Genomic DNA, 17,645 nt, shown 5'->3' on the forward strand with positions numbered 1-17,645 from the left:
GACACGTCAAGGGAGTTGAGGTTTAAGAGAGTTTTTATTCAAAAAACTGCCATACCAAACAGGCTGTCATAAGAACCATAACAAACAGGCTGTCCTAACTACCTTAACCAACTAGCACTGCTAACTACCATAACTAACTGGCACTGCTAACTACCATAACTAACTAGTTGTCCTAACTAACTACTGTGACTAGAAGCTGTCCTCCAGTGCTTCATCTCCTCTGCTGCTTCCTCAGTTGCTGTGCTGCGATGATCAGAGGGGTCAGGCTGGAGAGAGGCTTGGCTGATGATAAAAATGGATGCTGCCCAAAGGAGAAAAAAGAAAGAAATGAACCGTTACTTTCCAGAGTCAACTTCCTCACAGGCTCTGTTGCAACAGGACAAAGGGAAATGGTCTGAAACTCAGGAGAGGGAAGCAGGCTCAGATTAAGTCTGAGGCAGAATTTTTTAGCAGGAGAGTGGGGAAGCACTGACAGAAGGTGCCCAGAGATGTGGGAGGTGCCTCCTCCCTGGGAACATCCAAGCTCAGGTCAGGCAGGGCTCTGAGCCACCTGAGCTGCTTGAAGATGGCCCTGCTCGCTGTGGGGCCCCAGGTGCAGATGACCTCGAAAGGCCCCTGCCAAGGCAAACCAGGCGAGGATTCTGCTTGCTTTGCGTGTGGAAAGCAGCGAGACCGGAGACCATCGGAGGGGGCCCCACAAGAAAACCCCTCCCTGGCGCTGCTGCTTCCCCTGCAGCCGCTTGGCATTCACCTGCAGCAGCTCCTGGGCAGACCAGCGCCGCTCCTCGTCCGGCTCCAGGCTGCACTCGAGGAAGTCCCGCAGCAGAGCCGACAGGCGCCTGGGCTCCTGCAGCTGCGGGGTCCCGTTCTGCCGGATCAGAGCGCGAGCCTGCAGGAAAAGCAAACTCAGCGCTCTGCCAGCTTCCTTCCCACCCACAAGTGCTCACATCGACCCCGGCTTCCCAGCCCCAGCTCCAGGGGCACTTTCCTCCCTGGCAGAGATGCTGCTCACAGCTCATTTTTCTATGCCAACCAAAAAACCCAAACCCTGGTGCTGCCTCAGCCATTGTAAAGAGCTGGTGCACTTGCTTCACATTTTCAGGTCAACCTCACAGCCAGAAGAACGGCAACAATGTAAATCCCAAAGCAAATTGTGTCTGGAGACTGCAGAATATGTGTCTGTGTTGAGACTCCAGTCCTCTGAGAATTGCCTTCCCCATGTCCAGAAACCTCCAGCTGCTGCTCCCAGTGCAGGGTCACCCTGTGCTCACAGGCCTCTGCAACCACGGGAGAATTGGCCTCTTACCATGGCCCTCGTTTCCTTGAAGTAAGGAGGTTCTCCTTCCACCATCTCGATGGTCACAATGCCGAAGGACCAGATGTCCACCTTGGGGCCGTAAGGAGAACTGGTGACAACTTCTGGGGCCATCCAGTGAGCAGTGCCCACCATGGAGCTGCGCTGGTCCTGCTCAGGGCTGAGCTGAGCGCTGAGGCCAAAATCAGCTGAGGACAGAAACAAACACTGTCAAAGGCAGCTGGAATGAGGAAACCAAGCACAAAGACTCCCCGCTCTCAGTCTGAGAATGCAGCAGTGATGTCAGCTGGAAAAGTCCTCAGGGCTGTAGCCAAGGAAAGATGGAACTGAGCTGGACCCTTAAAGAAACCCTCAGCTTTCGTGCAGTGGCTTTTACTGATTCCCTTGGAGCTTCAGATTCCAACTCCTGCTCCCTCTGGGAGGGCCATTCCCGGAGCAAAGGCACCCCTGACAGCCTGCTCCTCTCCTGAGCTCTCTGCAGGGGCAGCCGCTCTCAGCTGGCAGCAGGGGCCGGGCAGTGCCCCCAGCAGCCCTTGTGGGGCTCTGGCCGTCACTGGGAAGCAGCCCCACAGCCGCACCCCGGGAGCGCCGTGCCTGGCCAGGAACACCCACCCAGCTTGACAGAGCCGTCCATTCCCAGAAGGATGTTGGAGCTCTTCAGATCTCTGTGGATCACCCGGTTCGAATGGAGGAAATGCAGGCCCTGCAGACACTGAGAGAGAACAAGAAACACGAGGGTAAAAACCAATGGCCGGAATATATCACACAAGAAAGGACAGTTTAGAATTCTGCCAGCAGCAACTTTGCTGTGACAGGCCAGGAGTGCAGTGCAGACAAGCTCCAGGCAAACGGTTCAGGGCAAAGCTGAGAACAGCACATCAAATCCAAAACAGACAGAGAGTGCCACAACAGCAGGAAAGAGAACAAGAACAGAGTAGAAGTGCAGTGCTGCTGGCAGGCCGTTCACTGCAGGGGCTCTTTCTTCTCCAGCTCATAAAAACAACAGAGAAACAAAGCCCTGAGCCTGGAGCCACTCCTGCTCTCACACCCTGCTGGGAAGGACCATCGTGTCCAAGGCATGGCAGTCACAGGCAGGATCCCTCACCTCCCGACTGACAGCTGCCATCTCTCCTTCAGCCATGCGTGTCTGTCTGACAACGTCCTGCAAAGTTCCTCCATCCATGTATTCCATCACCAGCCAGAGATCTCCATCAACAAGGAAGCTGGAAGAGGAAAGCAGTGGCATGGAGACCAATGTGCAGTGCTCAATTCCCCCATGGAAAAGCCTGGAGTGGAGTTTTGTTGCCAGGTCACTTGTCAATGAGGACAGAATCCGATGGAGAGACATTCCTGCCAGGCTGCACAGCCCTTGGAATCTGCACAGTCTAAAGGAGGAGACCCCTGTGAGAAAGGAGAGGCCTGAGATGGCAAGCAGGTGAAAAATGCAGTTTAGCAAAGGCCCAGATCAATGTGGAACCACAACACTGGCCCCCAGCTGGTTCAGCTTCTGAACTCATCAGCTCCACCCTTCCCTGCAGAACAAGGCAACACAGCTCCCAGGGTTATCCAGGGGAGGAGGCTGGGCAGCACTTGGGACAAAAGGGGTCAGAAAACCTTTCAGAAAGTCCCTTCAGAAACAGGCAAGGCCAGTGACAAATGGGCAAACGAGGCATTTCTGGGAACAAGAACCTGGTCTTCCTGGCATCTGCAGCAATGGAAAAGGGCTGGGAAGAAGAAGCCAAGGGAAATAATTTCTGCTGTGGTTTATCAGCACTTGTTGTAAGACACAGAAAACAGGGTCATCCTGAAGGAAAAACCAAACCAAAGCAACAAAAGCACACGGAGGGAGCGAATTGCCAGGCTGTTGTTTTGGGAAGAAACGGCTGGGTCAGGCATTTTCAAATCAGGCTACAGACTACGGATGCCAGGAAAGGTTAAGGCAGGGCCCGGGCACGGGATAAGGCCTGGAGCACTCACCTGTCCAAAGAGCTGACAATGTTGGGGTTCTTCTTGTCCTGCAGGAGCAGGAGCTCATTCACAGCTCGTTCCCTGTTCTGCCCTCTCAGACTCATTTTCTTTATGGCCACCTGAAGGGACATTGCAGACCTTTAACTGAAGGAGTCTGTGGCAGGAGGCCACAGCAAACACGGAGCGAGTCTTTTTGGGGCGACGGAGCCGGGCTGTGCCAAACTGCCTTGGGATGGGACACCAGAGCTCAGCAAGTGCCATTCCCACAGCCCATTGCTCTGCTCGCTGGGGGCTGCTTACAGGACACATGGCCAGAGACATTTGGCCTTGCAGGCTCTGCAGAAATGGCCCCTCAGCTGTCAGCCTCCAAGCTCTAACCACATTCTCTGCACCTACAGTCTTCTCAAATGGCCTCAACATTCATTATTATTCAAACACATTTTGCAAGCAGGAGGTAATTCTGGTTCTGTGCAAACAGAGCAAAACAGCTGGGAACCCTTTAGCAGTTCTATGGGATTTGGTCATGATTTCAGATGCAACTGCTCTGGTTGGGATTGCACAACAAAGCAAACACACACATCCATTGCTCAGGTGATCCCTGTCACAGGCTGTCACTGACCCCAGAGCCAAACACAACTGCAGGGTTTAGGAGAGAGCTTTGCTCTGGACATCCATCTTCTCATTTCTCTCCCTCTCTCTCTGTGAACAGCTGCAGTGGAACTAAAACCCCAAACTGAGCCCAAGCAGAATCTCTCCCTCATTAGGCCTTGAGGTACCCTTTGAAGATGAAAGGCAGGATGGAAAAACTGCTAAATAGTGTTCCTGTCTGAGGCTGGGGTGAAGATAAATTGGGCCTCAGTCTCCAGCACTGATGCATTCCCTCTTTTAGATATGAAGACCAAGCCAGCGTGTCCTGCTCTGACAGACACCGCTGCCCTCCTTGCATTCCTTTGGGCACTTCAGAAGGAGCAAGTCTGTCCCAGCTGTGCTCTGCAGGCTGACACGGCTCTGCCTGCAGAGGAGCAGCCTGTGCAGGAAAGCTCTGCTGGCCCCCAAAGCTGCAGCCACAGCTCCCAGCAGAGGGGAGAGCCCTGGAGAGCTGCCAGACGTGCTGGGCGTGTTGACACTGACCTCTCCTCCAGTGGCCCTGTCGAGTCCTTTAGAAACGGTTCCAAAAGCCCTGGAGACAAAACAGCAGAGAAGAAAGAAGCAGCGCTTTAGGCCCTGGCAGTGACAGCCAGCCCAGACAGGAGATCTCTGCTGCCTGCAGCGTTCACAAACACCTGGGGGCATCGACCCTTCCAACAACAGCGCAGCAGCCACCAGCCCTCTGCCATGCAAGGTGTGCCAGAGAAAACTGAGACCCAACACCAAGGAATTGGGCTGGAGCAAATCCCAAATGTCCATGCTGCACTGCTTTAGTTCAAAACCTGAAGTGAGCAATGGGTGTCTAAAGAACTGGAAAAGAATGCATTCCATCCTTTCCCATTTCCTGCCTAGGCAATCCAATTCCAGGGACAGAAGATCTTCCGGGTCCTGCTCCTTGCTGCAGGCAGGACACTGCCAGCCTCAGGGGCCTTTGACGGTGCCTTCTGAGCACAGGTATCAATTCTGATCAGGACTGAGGGACAGCAGGATGGCACCCCAGTGTCTGGAGGTGTTTGGAGCTCTCCTGACTTCTCACTTGATCCTGCACCAGCACAACACCTGGGCCTGCTTGTGCAGAAGTAACTGCCGTGCACTTACCCTTGGCCAATCTGCTCCACTTCCAGGTATTTCTCGGCAGGCTCCGCCAGGCTCACGGTGTTCCCTGAAAGAAACCACGTGGAAGACGCTCCCTCCCAGAGTGAGACCCCGCCTTGCAGCAGAGCCAGAATGCAGCCCCCCTCCCTGGGGCCGTCAGCCCCTTGGTCTCAGCTGGGGAAGGACAAGAAATGACCCTGGCACATTCAGCTGCAGAGCAGCACTGGGTGCAGCTGATGCCGAGACACACACACAGCACCCTGCTCTGGCACACAGGAACAGAGCAGACGTACTCAGCTGCATCAGGCACCACTCCCCTCTCCCCTCTGGCTGCAGGGCTGTGCTGCTGTCAGAATGTTCAGCCCAGGATCCCACAGCCGAGGGAGGTTCAGTGTCCTCTTCCCAAGCACAGGGAGCTTCTCTGTCCTCTTCCCAAAACGCTGCAGGTTTGCCATCATCTTTCCAAGCCAAGGGACGTTCGCTGTCCGCTTCCCATGCTGGGAGAAGTTCAGCCTCCTCGTCCCGCACCAGGGAACATCCACCGTCCTCCTCCCATGCTGGGAGATGTCCAATGTCCTTGTCCCACACCGCAGGAGCCTCGCCGTTGTATTCCCACAGCGCGGGATGTTCGCCCTCGTCTCCCAAAGCAGCGAGAAGTTCATTGTCATCTCCCGGCACTGAGGGACGTTCACCATCGTCCCCTGGAACAGTGGGAAGCTCACTGCGGCCTTCCTCCTCTTTGGCCTCCTCTTTGGAAGCAGAGGGAGCCAGAGGAGGTGCTGGTGCTGCTTTTGTGCCCTGTGGACAGACGGCAGCGTGAGGGACGGGAAGTTCTGTCTCAGTTATCACCTTATTTACCCTCAGCTGCACATCCAGCTGCACTAAGCAGAAATTGGGTTTGGAGCTGTTCAAACTAACAATGGGCTAAAGACGACAGTGCCCCTTATTGTTGGGAATTTGATATTCCACCATGGCTAGAGCCAGCAAGCAATGCTCTGCCTGCAAAGCCAGACCTGCAGCCCTTCAAAAGCTCTTCAGCAGAAAAGGAGAAAACTCCCAGGCATCCCTTTGCTGCTGCAAGGACACTGGCAGGAACTTTCCTTCAGCCTCCCAGGCTGGCACTCGGCTGCCACATGCCGAGCTCACAACTTGCTGCACAATTCCAAACACCAAAGGTTCCTTTCCCACTCACCGAAGGAGGAGCTGCTCGGGATCCACTCATGAGGTGCCCTGCAAGGGAAGAGGGAACATGAACCAGATGCTGTCAGGAAAATACCTGCCTGTGGTGGGAAATGCCCTGGAGCAAGGCAACCCCGAGAGAGCATTTTGCTTTCACAGCGTCCCTCCAGGAGCCACAGTCCCTTCACACAGCAAGAGAACAGCACAAAATACTGGGCTGGGTCAGCTCTTGGCTGGACAGGCAGTTCCAGGCTCCGCTGCCACAGACTCCCCGCTTGAGGGAACAGAACCCCCCAGGGCTCATTGCAAATGCTGTGCACGCCCCGCTGGCTGCAGACACCCCCTTTTCCAGCTGCAGCTGCTGCCAGGAGCTCTCCCAAAGCAATGGTGTCTTCATGGCAATTTGGTTCCAAAGTCAGCTCAGGCCCAGAGGAAGAACAGCAAGCACACAGCAAGCCCAAAGCCACAGCACCGAGGGAAAACCTCGACTTACGTGCCAAGTGGGTTAAAAAATACCCCGCATACGCCACAGAGTACAGCGTGCAAACTGCAGCAGCCACGTGCTGGATCATTTTGGCTGCGCTGCACACGTCTGCAGACTGTAGCCCTGCAAGCACAGAAGGACACCCGTCAGGGCTGGGCTGGCTGCTGAGAATGCCTCGGGCAGGAGGATCCTCCGGCAACGAGCAGTGCCCAGAGCCACTCTGGACACTGAGGCCTCCGTGTGCCACAGCAACGGGAACACCTCGGGGACGTGGCAGTGCTCCTGTGACATCACAGCAGCAGCTCACGCAGAAACCGCCTGCAAGGTTCTCCTGTGTCACAAAGGAGCACAAAGAACCCTCCCAGGGCACAGCCTGTTGCCCAAAGGATCCAGGAGGAGCTCTGAAAATGCAGCAAACAAGGACACCCCATAGCCCAGCCTGAACACTGAGGAGGAACAAGGACGGCACCAAAGCAGAGGAAACATGACCTTTAGTCACTGACACTTCTGGCTAAAACCAGCAAGCCGTGTTCCATCTGGGATCTTTGTTCTCGTTCTAAAAACAAGCAAGGTTCTCCACTCTAAATATAGAGAAGGCAGGAACTGGGCAGGAGGTGGGATGAGGAAGGAGGAGGAGGAGGGAGAGAGGAAAAGGAGGAGCAGGAAGAGGAGGAGCAGGAGCAGGAAAAGGAGGAGAAAAAGGAGGTTCCAGTGCCCCCTGTGGCCGCAGCACCCTTGGCCCCGGGACCATCGCCCCCAGCTCATCCTGCAGGTGAGAGGGGAGGGGGAGCTCGTCCCAAATCTACCGGGGGGGTCCCTGAGAGTGTTTTTTTATTGGGGTGTGTTTGGAGCTTGCAGATTGTGGAATTGAGCCCCAAATATCATCTGGGAGCCCCAAATAAACCCTGGGATTTTTTTTTTTCTCTGTGTGTGTGTGTGTAGGTTTGGATCTTGCAGGACCCCAGAGCTGAGCCCCTTGGGGGGATCTTTGGGAGTCCACGTGGCCATTGCCCAGGGCCACCAGGGGGAGGACATTGGTCCTGGGGACCCCCGGGGCAGCAGAGGAGAGGAACCCCTGGGACCCCCGGAGTGGGGAGAGCAGAGAGGGGTGATCCTGGAGCTGGGGGACCCCAGGCTGGCTGGAAAGGGGGGGAACCTGGAGAGGAGGGACCCCTGGGACCCCTGGGATCTCAAAGTAGAGCATCAGGGCAGAAGGGACCCCATGGACCCCCAAAAGCCCCTGGATCATCCCTAAGCAAGACGCCAGAAAGGGGGAGCCCCTGGAGCCATTGGACCCCCATCATCCCAAGGAAAGGAAACCTCTGGAACGCCCAAAGTGGAGAGATCAGAGATCGGGAACTCCTGGGAGAGTTGTTTTGGGCTGAACCTTGATATAGTGGAGATTTCCATGGACACAAGACTCCTGCTGAGTTCTAGGGATGGACTTGGGCAGTGAGGAGCCTCTACTCCAAGGCGCTCCCACCTTGGTTTTCCCCAAAGCAGGATTTGTCATTCCCAGGGTGTGGCTGGATGGAGAAGGAGGAAAAGCCCTGGAGATCCTGATGGAGGAGGTGTTGCACAAGTCACAAGAAGCCACACAAGTGCAAGGAATGAGGGCAGGGTTTCAGCTGGAGCTCCACCCTGATGGAACGCCAGAACACCCACACTGGGGAGAGGCCCTGTAAATGTGGGGAGTGTGGGGAGAGCTTCAGTGGGACCTCTGACCTCACCGAGCACCACAGGATCCACACTGGGGAACGGCCCTATGAGTGCTTGGAATGTCAGAAGAGCTTCAGGTGGAATTCAAGATCGTCACTCGCCAGCACTTCCACACCAGGGAGAGGCCCTGTGAGTGCCCCGAGTGCAGGAAGAGCTTTGTGCGCTGCTCCAGCTCCATCCCCCATGGGAGGATCCACGTTGGATGATCCCCAGTGAGTCCCGTTGGGCAGAGCCCCGGTGACCCCGTTCTGGGTGATCCCGGTTGGGTGGGGGGAAGGTGTTGGAGAGATTTCTTTCCCCTCTCCTTGTCCTGGTGTGATTTGGTTGGTAATAAATTCCCTCCCTGTGCCCGGGCCGGCTCTGCTGTGCCCGTGCCGGATTTGCTGAGGGATCTCTCCCGCTCCTTGTCCCCAGGCAGGAACCCTCGGTTCCATTTTCTGTCCCTGTGCGGCTGCGGGGGGCAGGGACAGAGCGGCTCTGGGGGGTGCCTGGCATGGGGCCAGCGTCACCCCTCGCCACGGGCACCCCTGAGACCCCGCGCAGCCGGGCACACATTTCTGGGCACAGCTGAGCTCCCAGCTGCGCAGCGCCCCAAGGCTCCCCGTGCCTGGAAAAGCCCCAGCCGGGGCTGCAGCGTCCCGGAACCGCTCAGCCAATCCAAACGCAGCCAAAACGCGCTGCAGCCAATGGGAGCGCGAGGAGTTGAGGAGTCATCGGTTGTGCGGCAGAGCCTCGGCAATCGGTGCCCAAAAGTGCTCGGAGCCAATGAGAGCGCGCGGCGCTGCTGAGCCCGCGCTGCTCCGGACTGGTGCTGCCAGCGCAGCGCGGCCGCTCTGGGGCTGGTGCTCCCTGGGCGGCGCTGGCCATGGGGCGAGTGGCGGCAGCTGGGGCCGTACTGGTGGCACTGGTGGTGCTGGGAGCCCCCCCGGCTGCGGGCGCGGAGCTCTCGGGAGAGCGGGGGGGGCGGGAGGCGGTGGGACAGGGGGGAGAATGGGGAAAAGGGGGCGGTGGGAGCCCGAAATTGCAGGGGCAGGAGGAGGAGGGGACCCCGAAAGGAAGAGCGGGAGGGGCTGAGGATTGGGGGCAGGTGAGGAAGGGGTGGGAGAGGGTGGGAAAATCGGGAAAAGGGGATGGTAGGACCCCAAAACTGAGCGGGAAGGGGGGCTAGGGATTGATAGAAAAGGGTGGGAAAGGGGTGGAATGGGACCCCAAAAGTGAGTTGGGGAGAGGCTGAAAGTCGGAGGGGAGAGGATGTGGAAGGGCAAATGGGGGAAGAATGGAAAAGAGGAAGTGGCAGCTCGGGCAGGAGGGATCCAAGGCGGCCCTGGGGCACAGGGGGTGCGGAGTGGGGATCCGGGGTGGATCCCGGAGCTCTGGGCGTGCTGGGGGGGCACCCCCGGACCTGTGTCCTGCACACACAGGGGTGTTCCAGTACGTGGGAAAGTCCGAGTGTCACTTCATGAACGGCACGGAGAAGGTGAGGTACCTGAGCAGGTTCATCTACAATCGGGAGCAGTACGCGATGTTCGACTGTGACGTGGGGCACTTTTTGGGGTTCACCCCCTATGGGGAGACAGCAGCCAGGTACTGGAACAGCGACCCAGACGGTATGGAGCAAAAAAGGGCTGCGGCGGACTGGCTGTGCCGGTACAACCACGAGTATCTCAGCCCGTTCCTCACGGAGCGCCGAGGTGAGCGCGGGGCAGAGCGTGTCCCCTCGGGCCCTGCCCTGGCAATGACCCTGGAGCCCCTCAAAACCTCCCTGGAATCGGCCCAGAGCCCTCAGCCCTCCTTGTGCCCATCCCCGAGACCTTGTGTCCCTGCCACTGACCCCCGTGGCTCTCCCAGTCCATCCCAGTCTCTCCCAGCGCCTCCCGGCTGTCCATCTCAGCCTAGCGTGGTGCTGCCGCCTCTCAGCCAATCAGAGCGCGTGTCTCTGATGACTCATCAGTTGCCAGGCAGACCCGCAGCGCCGAGTGCCCCGCACTGGACTCGGCCTCCCAGTGCCGCGCACTTCGTTCCCAGTTCCTCCCAGTGCCGCCCCAGTCCCTCCCAGTCCATTCCCAGTTCATTCCCAGTTCACTCCTAGACCTCCATCCTCCCTCCCAGTGCTCCCCATCCCCTCCCATCTCTCTGAGTGCCACCCCAGTCCTTCCCAGTCCATTCCCAGTCCCTCCCAAGGCCACCCCACACCTCCCCTCTCTCTCCCAGTTCCCCCCAGCTGATCCCAGTCTGTCCCCGCTCTCTCCCAGTGTCCCCAAGCGTATCCATCTTGCTGCTGCCCTCGAGCTCCCAGCCCGGGGCTGCTCCGTGATGGATTTCTACCATGCCCACACCCAGCTGAGGTGGTTCCAGGCCAGCAGGAGCTCTCTGTGGTGGCCACCGACATGGTCCCCAACAAGGACTGGACCTACCAGCTCCTGGTGCTGCTGGAAACACCCCCCTGGCGCGGGCTCACCTGCAGCTGCCAAGTGGAGCACATCAGCCTGGAGCACCCCCTGAGCCGGCAGTGGGGTACAGGGGAGGAATTGGGGGCGCTGGGATAGCCACTGGGATGTGCTGGGAGCAACTGGTAGGGAGTTGGAGACAGCCTGGTTTCAGCTGGGAGAGGGGCTTGGAGGTGTGGAAGGGCTGAGAAGTGGTTTCAAGGATGCTGGGGAGGGTGGGATGGGGTTCTGGGGGTCCTGGTGGACACTGGGAGGGAGTTTGGGGGCGCTGGATATGACTGGGAGGGATTGGAGTGAGCCTGGAGGAGCTGGAAGGAGATTGGGGATGGAAAAGCAGAGGTTGGGATGAGGTTGTTTGCGCTGGGAAGAGACTGGGAGGGGTCTGGGTGAGTCCTGGTGGGGCTGGGAAGTGACTGGGAGTGGGTTTGGGGATCCTGGGGCTGTAGGGGAAAACTGGAAGGGGGTGGTGGGATCCTGACAGGAATGGGAGAGGCTTTGGAGGGTGCTGGGGGGGTTGGAAAGGGATCTTGGGAAGGTTTCAGGAGGTCCTGGGTGGCCTGGGGGTGACTGGGAGGGTGCTCGGAGGGGCGTGGGGTGTCTGTGAGCGGTTTTGGGGGGCCCTGACCCCTGCAGATCCCCCAGAGATGTCGCCAGACGCTGCCTGCAGCAAGATGCCAATGGGGATGAGGGACTCCGAGTTGGGCTTCATCTTCCTGGCGCCGGGGCTCGGCTTCTACCTGGGCAAGAAGGTCAGGGGGGTCCCGGGAGAGGCGTCCCCCCTCCCCCAGAGCGTGTATGCTCCTTCCCCGGGGCCCCCAGCCCAGTGTCACCCCTTTTTCTCTGCACACAGAGCTCCTGAGCCGCAGCCGGCCACAGCCCCTCCCCGTGGTCTCTGTCCCCGCGCTGATTTCGGGGGGGTTCTGTGTCCCCCCAGCCCTGCTGTCACTCTGCCCCCGGCACGGGGACAACAGACCCAGCCTGGGCACACGGAGGGAATTTATTACCAACCAAACACAGCAGCACAAGGAGAAGGGAAAGAAATCCCTCCAACACCTTCCCCCCACCCAACGGGGATCACCCACAACAGGGCTTATCCACGATGGAGAGACGGGGACAGCCGAGTTTAGACCAGAAGCCAATTTCATTGAGGGTACCAGGTGTTTATACAGGGTTTTACTTGTGTGGTGCTCAGACAGGGCTCGATGTTTGCTAACAATTTCCCATTGGTTACACATTCTTCATGACATCACGGCACCTGGGAACATTATCTTATCACAAAGTCTCACAACAGGTTGCTTGGTCACTTCTTGCCCAGGGAGACTTAAACTGTGTCTGTATCTCCCACAGTTTCTGCTCAGTCAGGCCTCAGATCTCGGCCCCTTTATCAGCTCCATTGTTTTCCTCCCTGTTTTATTCCCCATTCGGGGGCACCAGGGCTCTGCCCAACGGGGGTCACTGGGGATCATCCAGCCCGGAGCCTCCCATGGGGGACGAAGCTGGAGAAGACCATGAAGCTCTGCCCTCACTCCAAGCTCTTCCTTCACTTGGGGCACTCACAGGGCTTCCCTTAGTGGTGTCTCCGTTGGTGTTGGGTCAAGTTTGAGTTCCTGGAGAAGCTCTTCCCACACTCCCCACACTCCCAGGGCCTCTCCCCGGTGTGGATGCGCCGGTGCCTGGTGAGGTGGGAGTTTCGCCTGAAGCCCTTCCCGCAGTCGGGGCAGCGGAAGGGCCTCTCCTCTGTGTGAATCCGCTCATGTCTGAGGAGATCTGAGCTGGTCTGAAACCTCTTCCCACACTGGGGACACTTGTAGGGCCTCTCCCCGGTGTGGATGCGCTGGTGTCTTCTCAGGTCTGAGATCCACCCAAAGCTCTTCCAACATTCCAAACAGGTGTAGGGCCGTTCCCCAGTGTGGATCACCTGGTGCTGCATCAGGGTGGAGCTGTGGCTGAATCCCTTCCCACACTCCCCACACTCGTAGGGCCGTTCCCCAGTGTGGATCCTCTGGTGCCGGATCAGCTTGGAGCTGCAGCTGAAACCCTGCCCACATTCCAAGCACTTGTGGGGCTTCTCCCTGCCATGAGGCTTCTCCACAAGCTCAGTTGTCCGTCTGGATCTCCAGCCACCTTCCTGGCTCAGGGGGGCTCTTTCCTCCCCACAGCTCCCTGGGCTGGGTTTGCAGCCCCTCCTCCTGCAGGATCTTCGGGGCTTTTCCTCCTCCTCCATCCAGCCACACCCTGAGAATGACAAATCCTGCTTTGAGGAAAAAACATGAGGAGAGCACCTTGGACTGGAGGTTCCTCCTTGCCAAGGTTCATATCAACATATCATTGGGAATCTTGTGTCTGTGAGAACCTCCAAAACACCAAGAGTCAGCCTAAAAAATCCTATAGACTTCCAGACACAGATCAAAAACTCCCCAAACATCACAAGTCAGCAAAAACCTCCTGCAAAAGATAAAGATTCAGCTGCCACATAAAACCAAAGCACCAACATTTGGCCCAAGCAAGCTCAGAAACACCAAGATTCACCCCGTGAAAATCCAGGATCCCCCTCCACAGTCACCTGCTGCATGTGGGGGGAGCAGCGCTCCTGGGGCTGGGGGGAGGCTGCAGACACAGGGAGGGGTGGAACCTTCTGCTGCTTCCTGTTTCTGCTCCTCCTCCTGTGACTCTGCTCTTCTTCATACTCCTCTTCCTCCTGCTATTCCTCCTTCCCCAGCACAATCCCACCTTCTCCTGCCACGTCCATCGTTTGACCATTTTGTCCCTCAACCCTGCTTCTCCTTCCCTTCTCCTCCTGCCCCCAGGCCCAGCACCCACTGCCAGCTCCCTCTTCCCCCCAAACCCACAGCATCCCAGCGCAGGGGCAGGGATGGAGCTGGGGCAGGTCGGGCTGGGGCAGCGCTGGGCTCTCGGCCGCTTCCGCCCGCACTCGGTCCCCACTGCAGCCGCTCCCGCCAGGACAGCGCGGGGGGGCCCGGCCTTGGCGCTGCCCCACTCCCACCTCCCCAAATTCCCCTCGCGGGGGCGATGGGGCCGAGGGGGGGGCGCAGGTGGGCTCCAGGTGGGGAACGCTGGGAGCTGCGAGTCTGCCTGGCAACTGGTGAGTCATCAGCGCCCTGCGCTCTGATTGGCTGAGCTCTGCCTGAGGGCTGGGGCTGCAGCAAAGAGGGGACACCCTGCTCCAGGGGGGATGTCCCGAAAACGGGGGACCCCCATGAAAGGAACAAGAGGAAAGTGTCTTTACAAACAGATGCTGTGAATCTGCTCCGAGACACGGCCAGGCACCTGTACATAAGGAAGTGACAGGAGAAGCCATTGGTTTCAGGACATGTTATCAATTGATGACACAGACTGCTGCGCAGCCAAGGTCCTGCTCAATTCATGAACTTCCCGAAGAACAACAAAGACTTAACAGAGCCAGGAATATCGTCTGCTATACAACAGTGGGGTGCCTAAGAAGGGAGTATGTAGCAGGTGGATTGGGAAGTCTGCGCCTCTCAAGTACTTCAGCCAGTGGGGAAAGGGAGAGGGAGATGTGGCCAGGAGAATTGGGATGAAAAGGAGGCTGTGTCCTCCAACAACTGCAGAGATCCCATGGGGAATGTCCCATGGCCTCTCCCATTTCTAGGATTGAAATTACTTTTACAGGACTCCTCTGTCTGCTTTGTGGACAGAAACCTCTGCTGATGTCAATTTTCCCGCACACCCTGGGGCTCATCCGGAATTCCTTCCACTGTCCGGGGCGGCGGGCAGGGAGTGCAGCTGGAGGTGCCTCACCCACTTTGGGTGACCGGCTCCATTGGCTGGCGGCGGCACCGGGGATCGATTGGGGACCCGGGAGTGACCAGGAGACAGACGAGGGACACATCAGGGGGGTCTGTGAAGAGTCAGCAGGGAGAGAGCACTGAAAATCTCAGCAGTGAGTGCACTGGGATCTTCGGGGAGTGAACATGGCAGGGCACCCAGGGAGGGGAGGAAAGGGAAAGCCAGGCAGGGGTCCTGGCCAAAGGGATGATGATCCCAAAATGTCTCTGAAGGGTCCCTTTGGAGAATGTTGAGGTAGTTTGCACATTCCTCCAGAGGTAACTAAGGACATGGACACCCAGGGGGGCAATAAGGGAAGTGGAGAAGGGATTTGGACAACAGGGGATGGATGGTGTTGGTGTGCTGGGAAGGGATCGGGTGAAGGGCAGTGTGCAGCAATGTGGTGAAGGCAAGAAGCAGCAGGAGGAATCTATGTGATAAGAAAAAGTATGGTGGTAAAGAGGAGGAAGAGAAAAATACAGAGGACTGGGATGTTTTCCAGCAGGGTCCTATTCTCAAAATTTACCAGCCGATACTTTGATTCCCAGTTCCCCGGAGAGGAAAAGAAGGAGGTCAGGATGTCAGGGGGTTTCTCTGTGGTGGGCAGCGGCAGCACCGGGCGCAGAGGTGCGGGACCGGGAGCACGGGCTGGGGGCCTGTGGGGAGCTGCGGGGCCGGGCTGGGGCTGTGGGGCAGCCGGGGCTCAGCGCCGGGCGCTGCCTGACCCCACCAGTCCCGGGCAGGGCCGGCAGTGGCCCCCGGCCCCCAGGAGCTTGCGGGACGCCCCGGCCGCTGCCCGGGCCCGTGGAGCTGCTGGCCCTGCCGGCCGGGGGGGGCCGCCTTTGGACACTGCGGCAGGACAGGGACCGGCTCTGGGATACGGGCTGGGGAGGGGACCCTGAGCACAAGGAGGAAAACAAAGCAACATCTGGGAAACGCAGATTGTACATGGAAGGATCAGGGTTTTCTATTAAGCATTTGCTTTGGGTCGCTGGAGAAAGGAAAGATTTTGCACAAAGCTCAGCAGCTCTCAGAGGATGAGCACCCACAGGCAGTGAGCGTGGCTGCAGGAGTGGCAGAAGAAGGCCCTGGAGCACTTGGGCACAAAGGCACAGCAGCTGAATGCAAGAAGGGACGAGCAAAAGGCCAAGCTGAAGGCAAAGGCCATGGCACAGCTCCTACAGCCCCTCAGGGATCAACCCCAGGGCCCAAGGGGGCCCCAGCACCCAGGGGATGGGGTCGGCCACAAGCACCTGGCAGAGGCATTGCCCTCCTGGCCAGGGGAGAGCCCACCCAAACAGCCCCTGGGAAGGAGTCAGGGATGTAAACCAAGATGCCATGGGTACGGCTTTTGCCGTTGGCTTTGGCAAGAAGAAGAGCCAGACCCAGGGCAGATATTGAATTCTCTCCCTTGCAATTGATCTTGGGAATTCCTTACCCTGGTAATTCTCCACCCAGTGCAGGGTGGGGATAAGGGATGGACATTTAAAGCAGTCTGTGGCCAGAGTCCTGTCTCTTGTGAAATCTCTCCCACAGGAAGCTGGGCTGGCACAGAGCCTGCCTTGGCACTTTGCTGTTCCCAACATCTAAGCAGGACATCGGGCCCTGCCTAAGGAGGGCAAAGCAGCACCACTGGTGGCCAAGTGGCGTGGCCCATGCCAAGTGTCCCTGAGGCCAGAAACAGCCCCCAGCACAGCTGAGCACGGGGGGACCCCTCAGCCTGGGCTCCAGGGCTCTGAAGCCCCGGAGATTTGCACTTCCCGCCTGCAGCAGGAGCATGGGAGGCCCCCACGGAGCCTGCACTGAAGGCAGCGCAGCAGCAGCCAGGGCTCCACAGCGGGGCAAGCCCCTGGGCCTGCCCACACATCCTCTGCTCAAATCCTCTGCCTGGGCACCCTCCTTGGGCATCTCCAGCCACCGGGGCCAATCCTTGCTGCCACTGCTGCAGCTTCAGTGCTTTCTGGGCCTGCACTGCCACAGCTGCTGGCGAAGACAACGGCACAATTCCACTCTGGGTCTCAGCCACACTCACACACTGTGCTGCCTGGGATTGCATTGATGGAAAATACACCAGGTCATAGACTTGAACATTTTTTAACATTTTATTTCTCTACTCAGCCTTGGTTTGCCTTGGCCTCGGGGAAAGAAATGGTAAAGGTTTTTTTAAGGGATGTTCCACCACTCAGTGGAGATGAGTTTAACATCTCAACACACTGGGAATGGCCCAAAAGATTCCCACAAAGATAACGCCCAGCAGCAAACAGCAACCAACACCTACCCCAGACACTGCCCCCGGCAGAGCTGGAGACACCTGCTCTGGAAAAGGCTGAGAAGGAAATCCAGCAGTTCCGACCTGATGAACAGCAGAAGCCAAGAAATCCGGGTCCAACAGGAACCCAAACACTAAAAACTGCACAACTTGAAACTACAGAACATTAAACCAACGGATTTAGATTGGTTCAGACTGTATCAAGTTTGGGAACAATCCAGTTAAACCCACGTGTCATGGAACGATTTTCTCTGCACACCCGGGCTATGTGGGGATGGAATGATTTCTGTTGCAGATCCTGGCCAGAATCAAGGAATGCCTTGACTCTAACACTAAACATATTGGTGGAGTTTTCCTTTCTTCTGCACTTTCGGTGCAAAGTTTATAACAGAAGAGTATTTTTTGTAATAATCCTACTTCTATATTGCCGGTTAGGTTTGAGCCAGGGATGTGAGAATGAGTTTCTACTCCGAGGAGAAGTAGAAAAAACTTAATTGCCTTGGGATTTTTTTGTGTATGTCTGCGTGAGAGATACCAAAATTTTGGTCTGGGTATTTTGGCGTTCACTTTTAGGCTGCATTTTGCAAAAGTAGAAGAGATTTAAAGGTGACCCTTTCACTCATAAACAGTAAATAGACGATTTGAAGGAAAAAATAAATAAAGCAGCAGGTTGTGGGGGGGGGGGGCACACATGAGGCTGCTGGAGGCTGCTCT

The 17,645-nt window shown here is 57.4% G+C and overlaps 1 protein-coding gene and 1 pseudogene across 1 annotated transcript; one reads left to right on the forward strand and one right to left on the reverse strand.

Annotated features, from left to right (window-relative positions):
* The window catches only part of LOC137464098 (uncharacterized), a 1,364,046-nt pseudogene that overhangs the window by 30,681 nt on the left and 1,315,720 nt on the right, over positions 1–17,645 (reverse strand).
* On the forward strand, positions 9,198–11,714 carry LOC137464071 (class II histocompatibility antigen, B-L beta chain-like). The gene is given in 7 exon segments (XM_068175386.1): positions 9,198–9,355; positions 9,827–10,099; positions 10,661–10,708; positions 10,711–10,758; positions 10,761–10,922; positions 11,489–11,604; positions 11,706–11,714. Coding segments are annotated over 7 exon segments (738 nt in total). The 5' UTR covers positions 9,198–9,273.

This window comes from Anomalospiza imberbis, chromosome 36, assembly GCF_031753505.1.
Source record: "Anomalospiza imberbis isolate Cuckoo-Finch-1a 21T00152 chromosome 36, ASM3175350v1, whole genome shotgun sequence".
Classification (NCBI taxonomy): domain Eukaryota; kingdom Metazoa; phylum Chordata; class Aves; order Passeriformes; family Viduidae; genus Anomalospiza; species Anomalospiza imberbis.